Source organism: Ursus arctos, unplaced genomic scaffold (genome assembly GCF_023065955.2).
Source record: "Ursus arctos isolate Adak ecotype North America unplaced genomic scaffold, UrsArc2.0 scaffold_26, whole genome shotgun sequence".
Classification (NCBI taxonomy): domain Eukaryota; kingdom Metazoa; phylum Chordata; class Mammalia; order Carnivora; family Ursidae; genus Ursus; species Ursus arctos.
Window position 1 is genome coordinate 4,308,263 of NW_026622941.1, and position 15,064 is coordinate 4,323,326.

Sequence of the window (15,064 nt, forward strand, 5' to 3'; positions counted from 1 at the left end):
GGTCCCTGGGGCCTGGGGGCCTGGTGGGGAGGAGATGGGGGGACCCTCAGGAGGGTAGGGGGAAGGAACGTTGATGCTGTCGGAAGAGCTGAGCGCACAAGGTGCTTGATTTGTTACCATTTATGGCAGCCAAAGAGAAGGGCACGAGGCCCCCATTCCCTCCCCTCTCTGCCTCAAGCCCCCCTTCGTCTGCCCCTTTCTCAGCCTGCCTGGTGGGAGGAGGGGAGTCTGTGTGAAAAGTGCATGTTTCATAAAAAGCCGCTCTGTAGAGGGTGGCGGGTCTGAATCAGGAACTGTAGGAGGAAGACTGACAAGATTCTCAGTGTTGCTGATTTGTTTTCTCTCTTCCTTCTTGGATGGGGGTCCTCAGAACTTGTTGGGGTTGCGGGGGCAGGGTGGGTTGGATGGCCCATCCAGCAGCCTGAAAATTCTGCTGTGCCCAGCCGTGGATCCTGCATTTCCTCCCCATTTCTAGAAAGGCAGGAATCCCGCTTTTCATGTAAGCCATACACCAGCGAATTCTTGGTTGTGCTTGGGATCAAGGGGGAGAGTGGGAAAGAGCAAGGGATGGGTCACAGACACCCGAGGTCTGAGTTCCAGCTGTGTTGCTAATTGGCTGTGTGACCCTGGACAAGTCACTTCCTTTCTCTGGGCCTAAGTGTCCACATCTAGACAGTGATAGACTTGGACCAGCCCATCTCTAAGGTCCCTTCGGGCTCTGACATCCTGCGATTGTATACATTTCTTTTGCTCCCTTTGTGTTTTCAAAGAGCTGATGATTCTTGAGATGCCTAATCTTCCTTTCCTTCTGGTAGCCTTGGTACAGCGAAGGTTCCTTCACATCTCACAAGTGGGGAAACAGGCCAGAGTGAGGGAGGACCCACTGAGCAGGGCTGGGTGTGTCCGTGGTGTGCTGGAACTCATTGCCTGAACCTCACAAAACTGCCCCAGATTCTTCTCCGTCTGAGGTTCACATGCTGGCAGCCAGCAGCTATACTGCCCTGGGGCTGGGTGTGGGCACAGGGGCTCCCGGGTTCCAGACTGAACGTTCCCCAATGGGCTTTGACTCCTTGGACCTTGATTTCCCTGCTTAGTGGCGGGGAGGGACTCTCCCCTGCTCCCCGATTCCTACTTCAGGCCCATGGCTGCGTCAGAGCAGGAGATGGGGACAGCCACAGCTGCCGGCTGGTTTTGCCTGCCCGCCATCCCCGCCCCCGCCAGAGAGGGCTGTCACCCGCTAAGCAGGTAATGAGGGGTGGGCCGCTTTATTAAGCACCCTCACCGGGGAGAGGAGCTCAGCACCTTGTTTGACACACAGAACTGTCTCGGCTCCCTTCCTATTGTTAGAAGCCTTAATTACGATTGTTCTAATTCCGCCCTCCAGCATTCATCATTAGGAAGAGCTTTCTTTTCTCTTCCTGCATTCCCCCAACCCGCTGAACAGTGTCTTTGCTGTTCCCTTGCACTACGATGCCTCCCACCTCTGTCTCTCCCCTCTCCACCACCTACCTCCATCTGGGGCAGTCCCAGCACCAGCCGCCTCCCTGTCCCCTGGCCCTACCTTGTGCCCCCAGCTGCCACCCTTTGAGAAAACAAACAGCCCCCTACCCAACCCTACTCAACGCAAGGCTCTGAGCTGAGGAGGCTTTCCCTTCAAGGGGCCTCTTCATTGGGAATTCAGGAACCTGCCTGCCCCTCTCCGTGTGGTCGTGAGGATCAGGTGGGTGTCGTCGACTGAAGAGCATGCCCACGTTTACTGGGAGCTCCTTTTCCATCTTGGGGGCTCTTTGCCATTGCTGGCTGCACCTCCCCTTCTGGCCCAGAACCCCTGGGGCTGTCTTTTCTCTGGCTTTGTTCGAAGGACCCTTGTCCGGGGGTGGGGGTGGGGGGATGGAAAGAGACTTGACCAGGAGTGTGGGTCCCCCTCACAGTTCTGCTGTGGTCCCCCTGTGAGGATCTTTGACTTCAGTTTCTCATCTGTAAAATGGGGATGCCCCTCAATACTTGGCTGGCCAACCTGGAGGAATTGTCAAGAGGATACAGTGAGGTGGTGTTCATGAAAGTTCTCTGAGGTCCGTGAGGGGCGATGCTAGTGTAAATTGTTTTTCTTTTCCTAACTTCCATCGTTCTCCATTTCTGTTTCTGCCGCGACCTCTCTGCCTTCCTGTTTCTGAGTGGGCCATAACGCTGCACCGTGGTTTCTCCCCTGAGGTATTTCTCCATCCAGGCGGCCACTGTAAGTGTGTGACTAAGTACGTGATTACGGCTCCTGCGGCTGCCTGCCGAGGCACCCCACCAGGGTTGACACCCCAGCAAAGCCCACTCATGGCTGTCCAGGAACTGTGGTGGTGGGTGGGGGACCCCTCCTTTATCTCCAGCGGCCCATTCCTGCATTCCCCAAGTTCTATGGTGGGTCAGAGGGGAGAAAATGGGTTGGCTGGGTAGGAACAACACATGCCCCTCCAGATACGTCTAGGTCTGCTCTGTCTGGCTCGTTTAGGCTCGTTCCTTCTGTCAGGGGTTTACTAAGATGACCTGTATCTCAGGATCAGAGAGCTGGTTTCATTTTCCCAGTGGCTGATCCATCTGACCCACTGTCTACTTGACTATTGCCTTGCCCTTCCCAAGGGCAGCTGCAGCCTCAGCTCCCCTCCAAGGAAGAATCCTGTGCTGGGGGTAACCTCCGGGGAGGCCCTTCCCCCACTGGACCCTAGGGCTGGTCTCCGAGCTGAGCCGGTAAGTCTGGCACTTTGATTGACAGGAGTTTGAGCAGATTAGCTTGCTTGGGTTTATCTGCCCTGTAGGGGTACTCAAGCCAGGCCAGTCATACTCTTAGGGACAAAGCCAGCTGGTTTCTGCTCTAACCACGGAGATGTGGAAGTAGGTTTTGGGGGCAGGGCACTGAGCAGAGCTCTCACATTTGCCCACATCACAGTGGTTGCATACCCAGGAAATGAACAGAGATGGGGGGCATACCCGCCCTGGGCTCTCAGCCTGGTTAAGGTGAGTCTGTCCGGAGGCTGGGGTCTGGACAGGATGAGCTGGAGGACTTGTCCAGCTTCAGTCCTCCCCATGATCAGTATTTTATACTGTTTCTGAGGCCCCCGAAGAGCATCATCTCCTCAGGCAGGTTTACCAGCGTGTCAACAGCCTTATTTTTCTTGTAGGGAGACTGAGTTGTAGAGAGAGAAGGTGTTATATTGGGGGTCCAGGCCACCCAGGGAATAAATAAAGCCTGCTTGGCTGTAGTGGAACGTACTGGAACGTAGAGTGCCCAAGTGGGCATGGAAACGGATTTGTATTAGGTGTACTCAGGAGGCTGCCTGGCTCCCAGGCTCTGCTTCCCAAGAAAGTCCACTGTGGGCCGGTTTCTCCATAGAACTACAGGCATCCTGGGGAAGTGTGAACCTCCTTTGCCAAGGCCCTGACCTCTAGCCTTTAGACGCAGACACCCATGGCCCCTTGCTTCAGTGGGCCCTGGGGATCTGTCTGGGCGCACTGCAGTCTCCCAGGGCCTTGGGAAACTCCAGGCCAGGCCACTACCCCAAGGGCCCCCTGTCCTGGGGGAGGCTAAGCTGCCAGAATGGGCTTCTGAACATGGTTGGAGAAGGGGCTGGGAAGGAGAGGGGAGTGGGCCTGAGGGCTGAGAGACACCTCTGTGAGGGCAGCCTGTTGCCTTGCTATTTATATTTAATTTACTGGGGTATTTTTCCTTGTCTTTCTCTGTTTGGTGTTCTCAAACTTGTCTTTATAACTTTCTCTCTTCTGGGTTCTCTTCGCCTTGTTGAATTTAGGAGATAACCAAGTAGGCGAGCTTTCCATGCTGCCCCTGACCTGATGCCCCTTGACATTGAATGCCAGGACTGAGGGGGCAGGGCAGACCTGGGGAGCCCTTCCGGGGCGGCAGTCATGGGTCCCTGTGATGTGCACTGACTTGGTTGGAGGTTGGGCTGAGCTCTTGCGTTCTAGGTGATGGGGGACGGAAGGGGGGAGTGGAAGGAACCCCACCACACCCTGCACCTAATTTCTCTGACGTCTGTCTGTCTGCGTCACTGAGGCAGCAGTGAGAGGCCCCAGTGTGGGTGGATGGCCTGGTATTTGAGAGGAGAGTGAGGGGTGAGCCTCGGCTCCAGGTGCCGTACTGTTGTGCAGACACAGTTCTCTCCCTTACGCCAGGAAATCGGAAGAGGCTTTTTCCTTTGGGAGGGGAGAAGAAGATCAGAACCCACGAGGACTAACTTCCCCTGGCTTTAGCTGTCCCTGTCTACATGCCTGTAGCCGCCTTGTACTCCTGCCTCCATCCCTTCTGCCCGGGCTTCTCTAGCTGTCTGGTTTGCAAAGTGAAAGGTGGGATGGAGGCAAGGACATTGGCTTTAGAGACAGACCGTGGGCTTGACTCTTGGCATCACTGCATCCTGTTTGTAGGAACGTGACAAGGTGCTTCATTAACTCTTGGAGCCTGGACCTCTTCATCTGTAAAATGGGATAATAATAGAGCTATTTTCTGGGTTGGCTCAAGAGTAATGGACACACTGTATGAAGAGGGTTCAGCATGTTGTATGGCACATGGTGGCTGCCTTCGGGTCAGGTGAGGTGTGCATGGGCAGGTATGGCTGCTGGGGTAGCGTAGCCATGCTCCTTTGCAGGGTGATACGGGGAACATGTGTTCAGAATTAGAGTGTGGGTGCCTGGTTTCTGTTCTCAGCCCCCACTTCCTCTGCTGGGCCCTCGTTTTCTCTAGGCTTTGTTTTGGCTTTCTCTTCAGCAGAAGGAGGCGAGTCATTGTGTCCCTCCCCCTTCCCCCAGCCTCCTGCGGGGAAGGGAGAGCCGGACAGATGAGGAATGAGCTCCCAGCCCCTGAGTGCTTTGAGATCTCAGCCGGAGATGGGGGAGGAAATCGAAGGTGGGCTGTTCTATGCTTTTAGGATGCTCTCTAGGGACTCTGCGTTTAAACTAGGGTTGAAACCTCTTACTGAGCTCTCAAAAGAAGGACCTAGAGGAGGCCCCCAGGGACTGCATTAGCCAGACCAGCCAGGGACTTCAGTGGGCAGACACCCCACCTGGCCTTGCTTGTGGGGCTGAGGCGTGTCTGTGGGGAGACTGGGTGTCCCACTTAGGGCCATGGCAGAGACAAAGTGAAAGACAAAAGCAGAACCTGAGCAGGGAGGAGGAGAGGAGAAGGAATTAGGGGGAAGAAGAGAGAATGCACAGGGACAGCTGGCGGGGCGGGGCGGACACCGGCAGAGTGCCTCAGGTAGCCAGCACCAGGGGCTGAGCCTGCCTGGTCCCTTCCTCTCCGCAGTGATTAAGACATCACCAGCTGCCTGTGTTCTTAGCTCCGCTGGCTTTCCGCTGCCAGTAACAAATGCGTCTGGCTGGAATCTGGGTCATTAAAAAAAACAACCTGATATTTCTCTTCTTCCTTCACCCCCTGGCCATCCGTGTCCTGGAATATAGCCGGGACCCCCAAGGGAGGGGTCCAGAGGTACAGGGTGGACATGTTGGCGGTCAGGGCCACTCAGCCAGCCAGACAGTCATACTTGCTGGCTGTCCGGGTTCTGTTGTGGTCAAGTGCAGCCTGCAGTGGGGAGTGATGGGCTGCGGATGGGGGTTTTACAGGTGGTTTTCCTGTAGATACTGCGGTGATGACACAAGCTCAGAGTTGCAGCCTCAGGTTCGATGGTGATCTAGTGAGATGCCTTAGCCGCTCCAGGTTCACTGTGTTTCCATCGTGAATGATGCAATGACGTGCAACCTACCCTGGGGGTTGTTTCGTGGGGTTTTCGGGGAGCGTCCCAGCACGGCACCCAAGGAAGGATAGCTTTGACTCAATTTGCCATCTTGATCACGTTGCCTCTGTGACATCGTGCCTCCTGAGGGAGCTACATGGACTCTACCACGGTGCCCCGTGTTGGACTGGGCACCCAACCGAGACTGACCCACGGGAGAACGGATGGAGAGAGGTCCGTAACTCTCGTGCCAGCAGCAAGGGATCAGCTGGACAGGTAGCTCTCCTAAACTGAGACCTCTTTTAAGACTGTAAAGGTTTGTACATTGCCCTCTGGATTTACGAATACAGATGAGTAGGGAGAAGTAGAGGGAAGGTGGAAAGGGTGATTTACATAGAGGGAATAAATCAAGGAAGTTTCTTGGAATCGGTCTGAATTCTAGTTATCTGTGTAGCTTCCACTTGCGGGAGTTTACCTGTGCTGGGCCCTGGTCCGAGCATCTCCCTTCTGCAGTCCTTGTCTGGTTGATTCCAGAGGCTCCCTTGCTCCTAACCACTATATAGCCTTCCCCCGTTACCCACAAGTAGAGCCTTCCTATGAAACCTTTCACAGGCAGAAATGGTGTAAAGTGGAGAAGCAGTTACCATTAATTTATATGGAAATAATTTCTGAGCATTCCCAGATGCAAAAAATAACCTCTCTTAGGCTTTTCTGATATCTTTGGCCACATCTTGCTAACGGATGCACAAAATAAATGGAGATAAAGCACAGAGGCTCACAGATAGAGTTCAAAGCTCTGGCAGCTTGATGCCGAGACGCTGAGTGTAGTTCCCGGGGATGGACTTGGCGGGGCCCCTCTCACGGCTCAGGGTATGCGCTGCTTCTAGAATGGCTGGCTGCAAGACAAACCCTGAACGCTATTTTCACTTTTTTTTTTTTAAATGAAAATCCTCTTTGGACTTACTTCAGTTAGCGAAAATAGGTACTGATGTAGGTCTTGCGTAAAAGTGGCACAGTGCGAACTTTCAAAAAGCAGGGGATACCTAAATTGCCCTTTTCTGTTCCAGGTTGGTAATAGCCCAAGGAGTGTGACTTCAGGTAAAGGCATCAGGGTTGGCAAGGTCCTGGGCATCATCCCAGATGTTCTCCAGTGGGTCTGGGGTGTCTGGTTGGCCCCTCGCTAGTAGGCTGCAGGTCTTATGGGTGGGACCCCAAGTGGCAGGTGCCCCTGCCCCGGGAGCCAAGCCTCACTTCATCCATCCCTCCAGCAGCATACACACAGCTGTGTCACAGAGCAGCTCAGCGGATGTCGGCTGCTTTGCCTCTTTGGAGTAGGCAGAGGTGATGCTTTCACTGATCAGCCTGACCCCGGGGCGTTTCTGGGGAGTGGGAAGCTTGGGGGCCGTCTACAGAAGAATCTGATATTGAGATGTTTTCCTTGGACTGGCATGAGGGCCTGAGCACCGAGACTTAGCTCTGTTGTCCTGGACTGTGGGGGCCGTTCCTGGTCTGCCTGGTGGGGCTGTCTCGGTGTGAGGCCAGGGTGCCACGGCAAACCACCAGCAGAGGGGCCTCAGGTGGGAAGGGCGGGCCATTTCCCAGTTCTGCCTTTCAAAGGCCAGGGCCCTGCTGCTCATAGATCTTAGATGAGGGACGTGCTGGCCTTTTCCCAGGAGATCGTTCCTGACTCTAGAGCCATCCTTCACCCGGTGCTCTTTTCCGAAGATTCAAAGAGATATTTCAAGTCACCTTTTATGCCTCTGGGACAAGAGAGCCCTGGAGACTTGGCATCAGGTTGACCTTTTGCAAGCGTACCAGCTCTTGGTGGCTGGGGGAGGGGGGAGAGAAGCCCTGGGGACACGGGGAACCAGTTCACTGCCACAAACACACAGTCAGGGCTTTCCAGGACTCCCATGCCTGCTGGCGGTAGGGAGGATGCCCTCTTGTTAGGACCACTTTCTAGATTTTTCACTCTATCCTTAATAGCTTTTTCCCTTGTTTGTTCCTTTATTCATTCGTTCAAATACCTCCTGTGCCAGGAAAGACAAAAACAGGGCTGGAACACAGTCCCTACCTTGTCATAGTAGACTGCCTTGACATATTGAGACATTATGTTGTATTAAAGGGAAATATTAGCGATATCTGAGCACCTAATTGAAGCCTGTCTTTTGACACGGTAAAATGTGTTGTTTAAAGACCCCTGAATGAGAGTGTAGTGGAAAGAGAGTGAGCAGCTGTCTCAGGTGCTCTGTTACGAACACGTTTCCTTAGAGCTGTGTGGGGTTCTCCACTGTCTTTTCCTGACTGTTCTTCCGATAACATTATTGAACTTCTCCTGTGCCCAAGGCAAAGCCTGGGCTCAGCTCTGCCAGGATACAGAAGGGAGGGGCACGGCCATGACTGCCCTGGGAAGAGGAGGATGTGTGAATGGGGATCCCCACTGCCTGCCCCTAGGGCTCTGGCCCCAACCCAGGTGAGGCCCATTTGGCTTTGGTGTAACTTGTCCTTCCAGAGTCAGCAGCAACAGCGGTTGGCGGACTCCAAAGCCCTGCCCAGGCTGGACTCTGATGGTGGCAAAGAGGTGGGTGGCAAGTTCTTCCTGGGCATTTACCAGCACAGGTCTCCAAGCCCAAGGCTTTCCCCTTGCCAGGCTAATAGTCCTCCCCTCCCCTCCCCCAGCACCCCATGGATCTGTATCTGGGAAGAGCCACGGGGGTCTTAGCTCTTGGCCACATCACTTGAGTCTGATGCCACCAAGGTGATCCTGATCAGATTGTGTGTGGGGTCCCATGTGATGGATGGCTCATTTTGTGTCTTGGCTCTGGAGGCCCACGTTCCTGCCAAGGGCTTTCTCTAGTGGGTCCTCAAGAAATATTAATTGGGAGTGAGGACCAGGGAGTCAAGTTCACCAGAGCTGGCCTCTGGGTCCTTGTTCTCCCACAATTTATAGTTCTCTCCTTAAATCATCCGCAGGCGTCATGCTGGGACGCAGGACCAACCGACTTCTCCGCACTGTGGGTTTTGTCCTACAGCTGAGAGCAGAGGGGAGCCTTAGTCACAGCTCTGGCTCTTCGGACCTGGGGAGCGGCCACTGGAGATGCACGTGGAGGCCAAGGCCAATAGATGGGCGGGGCCCGGGCGGGGGAGCGCGGGCCCACCTGGCGGAGATGGACCTGCAGGGGCCCAGTGCCCAAGCTGCCCTCCCCCTGTCTATTAACTCCCTATTAGCATGCGGCACTGGCGTTGCCTCGAACAGTTTGATTTATGCCACCGAGGTTTTGCTTACAAATTAGAAGCCGCTATTGTGCTAAGTCGGCTTTAAAATCGATGCAGAGTAATTGCAGTACACGGGTAGTTGGACGACATTAACATGAGAAATGTGCTGTAGTCCTCATCCTCGGAACAAACATGACCAATTACGGTGAAATCCCGCGTCCTTTCCCCGGCTGATTTGAACACAGCTCGGTGCCAAGCCCTCCCCCAGTGTGGCCGGCCCTGGGTGGAGTCATGTCCTGAGTGGATTTGTTGGGAGTAGGCTGCGAGTGATCATGTTGACGTCCTGTGGAGGTGTGGGACGGGGGCCTCGTTTGCCTCATTGCCTGTTCTGAACTGTCTTTCGTGGCATGTTTTCTGTGTGGTTTGCTGCCATGATGCTTTCGGCCTGGAGCAACAGGCCTAAGAGCCTTCGTGGGGTTTGCTGCCATGATGCTTTCGGCCTGGAGCAACAGGCCTAAGAGCCTTCGTGGATGTGGTGCTGTGTGTGTGTGTGTCTGTCTGTCTGTCTGTCTGTCTGTCCTGCCTTAGAGTAAAACAAAGTACTTGTGAAGCTCGCTGGTCACTTTGCATGCTGCCTCCCTACTGGTTCCTGTCGTCACTCCTGTCTCCTCACCTGTAAAACGGGGAGACGGCACTGCTTTCACACTGGGATCAAATATTGGGAGAGAGAATGGGAGTCCAAGTGCAGGAATGCTGGAGCGCGGATCTGGCCATGGCAGCAGCCGTGGCTCATTAGGAGAAAGATTGACCCAGTGGCCGATGGGGCGGCCAGCCATCAGGATGGTTCTCAGTCTTCTCTGCACAGTGGATTTCAAACAAAATACCGATGCTGGCTTCCGTCTTCAGAAACTTTGGTTTAATCGGGCTGAGGTATGCCCTGGGCATCTGGATATTAGAAGACCCCCAAAGGATTCACAGGTGTAGCCAAAGCTGAAAACTGCTGCCTGTCCGTTTCTCTATCTTCAGATGGCTGTGTGCTTCTGTAAGTAGGACCCATACTGCTCATCGTTAAAGGTGTCTGGAAGAAAGAAAGAAAGGTTTTCTAATTGACAAGCAGGAAGTGCTTCCATCTAACCAGAATCCCCAGTGCTTCACATTCTACCTGCCCACTCCTTCCTTAGCTGAAGGTGTGTACCTGGCCACGCCATCGCTCTGTGTGGCAGATGTCAGGCAGCACTGTCTTTGCTGGGAGCATCTGCTTTTCCCTGGGACCCTTGCTGACTTATAAATGGGACGGTGAGGCTTTCTACTGGGAGTGCCTCCCTGAGGGTTGTTCCGCTCTCCTAGGCCGTGTGCTAGGCCCCTTCCCAAACCTATAAGGTAGAGTTCAGAGCCCTTGGAGTCCACAGGGTATGGGAGGGAAAGAGCCCAGCAAGTCCAACCCTCTGTCTTTACACACGAAGAAGCTAGGACCCAGAAAAGGAAAGGCACTTGGCCTGTGGATCATAGCAAGTTGGGGGCAGAGGCAGGACTAGAACCCCCAGGCCCAGGCTCCTGTTCAGGGCTGTTTTCCTGCACTGTCCCAGCCCCGGCTGGGGGGGAAGCAGCTCCCAGAACCTGTCTCTGGGGAGACTGTGCCCAGAGAGGCAGAATCCGCATGGATGGCTCCGAGCAGCCCTGCGTCTGAGACAAGGCTGAGTGCCTGCTCACTCCCAGACACACGCATTGCGCCAGGGTGGCCGCGTGATGGGCTGGAGGAATGACAGCTGTCGGGTCTGGTTTGACGTCAGTGCAGGCCCCCTGACAGATTCCCCGGTTCCGTCAGCTTCGCTGTAGCAGCATGCTTCCTGTTTGGTGAAAGCAGGTCTGCCTTAGATCAGCCCACTGGGGGTGGGAGTGGCAGCTGGGGGACCAGAGTGATGGTCAGGATGGCAAGGCGGCCACGGGGAGTGATGCTCATCCCCGTGAGGCAGTCAGGACCTCAGAAATCATTTGCCGTCACTCCATCACGGCTGAGTGTGAGCGTCACCTTTTCCTAGTTCCGTGCTGGGCACCCAGGAGAGGCAGCCGGCCTAAAGCCGGCTCTGGGAATAATGTGCTCATCCGCACCCGGAGTGAAGGGAGGTGAGTGACTTCGGGCCAGACAGGCCTTTGTCTTCTGGCGTCCTGGGCCCTCCCCAGCCTGCAGGCCTACCCGGCAGTAAGGGAGTCTGGGCTGGGGAGGTCCGCAGCTCTTTCTGCACCTTCCCTGGAAGTGAGGGCAAGGTGGTGGGCAGGACGTCACACCGGAGATGGGCCTGGCAGCTCCAGGCAGCGCGGCAGTCACGTGTGTGCGGCACTGGTCTGGGGGCAGTTTGCTGGCAGCTGCAAGCAAGGGAGGGCCTGTGGGATGTTGGCCCGTTGTTGCCTCCTCATGAGAAGATGAGCAATGTCTCCCTGCACATTGCCTGACTCATGCTTGGTTCCGGAGCTTTAAAAAGGTGGGGAAACAGCCCCCTCCTCTCTACAATAACAGGAAGACAGGGGCAGAGGGATTGCTTTAAGTCTGGGGAAGGGGGGGTTTGTTTTCAAATAGCCTATGCTCCTCAGAGGGACCGTGACCAGGCCATTCCTTAGATCCGGGCCACCAGGCTGAATCCCTGGGAAAGGTAGACAAGTTCTTTCTCAGCTGGGAGAACAAGCCTGTGCCTGGGGAACCCAGAGGGACTGTTCTTCTGGGCTCCTTCCTGCTGGGCCAGGTGGGGAGCCAGCTGGGAACTGGTTTTCATTTCTTCTGACTGCAGTAAACCACGACAGGCCCATCAGCGTGGATGGGGGGTAGGAGAGGGTTCAGAGTCACTGGTCTGCCGTCTGTCCCGCTGCAGTCTGTTCTGGCGGGACACCAGAGAGGGGTCGAAGCTGGGGTGAAGGAGAGCGTAGGAGCTTGCTCTGGCCGAGTGTTCGGGAGGAAGTCTACATGGGAGGAGGAGAACGTGGTAGTAGGAGGGGATGGCAGGATCAGAAGGGAGGGTTATTTTTTTATTCTCAGAATTGCACATAGGGGGAGAAACTTCTTTATAGGCCAGAGAAGATAACCTTCCATTCTTGGTGTTTGGGCTTTGAAAGGAAGAATGTTCCCAGTTTGTCCACAAGTTCAAGGAGACTGGCCAGGATGTTTTTTAGGGAGCAATCAGCTCTTGAAAGGTCAGATTCACAGGTCAGCAGCCTTGGGGGGGCCCATCTCCGAATCCTCTGGTCATGAGGTTCTTAAGGTCTCACCTAGTCTCTCCTCCTCTCTGCATAGAACACTGGCCGCCCTTTACCTAGAAGAGGAGAGTTCCGTGCCTCCCAGGTATGTTTAGGTTCCCTCCTCCTTTGTGACCTGAATCATTTCCAAGCTGCTCAGAGGGTTCCCACAGGGTAGCCCTGACAGGAGAGGGGGCCAGGTCCTCCTCCCAGTGATGAGCGAGATACTGAGGGGGCAGAGGGCGCCACCCAGCACTTCCCCAGCAGGTCCAGGTAGGTGGCGGAGGCCAAAATGGAACCCCCTTGTGCAGGTCTCTGCCCGTGGACACTGTACTCCAGTGAGAAACACCACCATGGGCAAATCCAAATGATAGTTTAATGGTGAAAAATTAAATGCGAGAGCTGAGGCCAACAGTAATTTTAACCAACACAGGGAGACTAAGAGCCCCAGAGCAGCATTAGAAGTTGTCTGCCATGCGTGTGTCCTGGTTTTTTTCTGGGCCCGAATGTGTCCCCCAAGTATACGCAGTCTGGGCTTCTTTGCACTGCTGGGGGAAGGGCTGCGGGCTGCTCAGCTTCCTGACAAGCTCCCTGTGCATGCTTCCCACAGCCTGTACGCTCCTGCGTTCCCTGAGACACCAAGGGCAGAGGCCTGAAGGGACAGAGCTGGTTTCAGTGGGCAGGGGGTGAGGGTGTGGGCGAGTATGCAGCAGGCTGCCTCATGGGTCAGACCCACCTGACCTCCCTCTCTCGCTCTCCACGCACCCGTTTGCTCTAGCCGGCCCTATCCTCCCCACGACAGACCTGCGTGAGGCAGGGCCTGGTTCCCTCGCGGCTGGGGCCTGGTGCCCTGGGGGCTTGACGACGCGCGGAGGTGACATTCTTCATGAACGGGGGTGATCGGCCCCTCTCGCGTGGGCTGCGGTGGCCACGAGCTTGACTTCGCCAAGTTATAACTGACCACAGCCGCCACTCGTGTGGTGCCCCCCTGTTCAGCAAACGCCGTCAGATGCGCTGCTCTTTTGCTCCTTGCGCGGCCTTTCAAGGGTATAACGAGGGCAGCTAGTATTTATTAAGTAGCTACTATGTGCTAGGCACTGTGCTAAGTGCTTTATAGGCATTGAAAAAATGTTCTCGTCACAACCACCTTGGGACACAGTACCAATACAACCCCATTTTATCTGTGAGGAAACTAACACTCAGAGATGTTGGGTAACAGGCTCACACAGGCGAGACCCAAGCCGTTGGGCTCCGGAGGCCATGCTTCCTCCCACCCCGTCTCTCTGGCACTCAGGCTTGGAAGGCAGTGCCTCTGACTCTAGTGCCCGCCCGGAGCCCTGGCTGCTGGTGGGCGGCACAGCAGCACCTTCCCAAGTGGCAGCACCGTTCCCAGGTGGCAGTGCCCATTCCCGGGTAGCAGAGCTCGTGTCCAGGTGGTAGCACCCATGTCCAGGTGGCAGCGCCGTTCCCAGCTGGCAGAGCTCATGTCCAGGCAGCAGCGCCTCTCAGCCTGAGCACAAGTTGATGCCCAAACAGGTTTCTTGATGGAAACTTACTCCAGTTCCCTTCCAGGGTTTCCAGTGGCTGCTGTAACCAAGCACCACATATTTGGTGTAAAACAGCAGGAATTTATTCTCACGTGGTTCTGGAGGTTAGAAGACCACATAAAGGAGTTGGCAGGGCCACACTTCTCCGGAGGCTCTAGGGGAGAATTCTTCCTTGCCTCTTCCAGCTTCGGTGGCTGCCGGCATTCCTTGGCTTGTGGCTGTCTCACTCTGATCTCTTTCTCTGTGTTGGAGGACTCAGTCTCTGCTTCCACCTTCACATCACATTCTCTGTGTGTCTAATTTCCCTCCTCCTGTCTCTCGCAAGGACATTTGTAATGCATTGAAGGGCCCATTAGGATAATCCAGGATGATCTCCCCATCTCAAGATCCTTAACCTAACCACACATGCAAAGACCCCTTTTCCTAATAAGGCCACGTTCACAGGTTCCAGGGTTTGGGACATGGACCTGTTAGTCCACTACCTAGGGCATCCTCAGGTACGGTGGGCACAGGAGGCAGGGGTTGGTCCCATTTCAGACCCAGGTGGTGGGGGTGGCCACGGAGCTATATCTTCCCCCCCCCACAAGGGGTAGCCAGTAGAACCAGGAAGATGACTCCGACCACTGGGTCTCCTCATGCCGTGGCCTCATGGCTTGGCCCTCGAGCGTGCCTCTGACTCTGAACCTGACTGGGCGTGCAGACTTGCTCTTCCTTCTTTCCTTCCATCTCTAAACTCTGGAACCTTGGGACTGGGGGAAGCACCCATGTGTTGTCTTACCCTGGTGATAAGATGCTTTCTCCTTACCTCCAGCCTCACTGCCCTCTGCAGCCTTCCTGTCTGGGGCTTGCCGGCCAGGGGCTTTTACCAGGACCTGTCTACACAGTGAAAGCCGTGGCCAGACTGAAAACTTTGTGCACGGAGCTGGATGGGCATGGAGTGCTTTGCCTCGAGGTTGGGCTGTGTGCAGTTTCCCTGCTGGGTTTTGCGGAACTCAGAAAGAGAGGGGGGAAGCAGGCTCATGGTGGCATCTCCGTCCTGCCGGGCACGGCCTGGGTGGAATGCAGATGAAGCCCCTTGCTGGCCTCATAGGCCCAGCCCAGCAGCCTCTGCTCTGGCAGGCAGGCCCTGTCGCACCCACGTCTACTGTAGAGACATTTGGGAGCTCTCTGCTGTGTGGGACGTCAGAGCCAGTCCTGGCTCCCTTGGGCCGGATGAGTTTGCCTCCTGAAGTCCCTGAGCAGGAGGTAGGGACCTGACTGTGTAGAGTGTGGCTTCTTTCCTCATTCTCAGCTCATTCTCCATCCTTCCTGCTGTTCCCATCCCTCCCAGCACCTGCCCCGTAGGGC

At 55.3% G+C, this 15,064-nt stretch overlaps 1 protein-coding gene across 7 annotated transcripts in view; it reads left to right on the forward strand.

Annotated features, from left to right (window-relative positions):
- Positions 1-15,064, forward strand: part of TSPAN9 (tetraspanin 9) — a 197,197-nt gene that overhangs the window by 128,155 nt on the left and 53,978 nt on the right. For 3 of the 7 annotated variants that reach the window (XM_057318762.1, XM_057318761.1, XM_057318760.1), the window contains one exon: positions 12,229-12,276. The exons of the other annotated variants lie outside the window; for them this stretch is intronic. In XM_057318762.1, the coding sequence (XP_057174745.1) occupies positions 12,229-12,276 (48 nt within the window). The remainder of the gene's footprint in view (positions 1-12,228; positions 12,277-15,064) is intronic. 7 annotated transcript variants of the gene reach the window in all.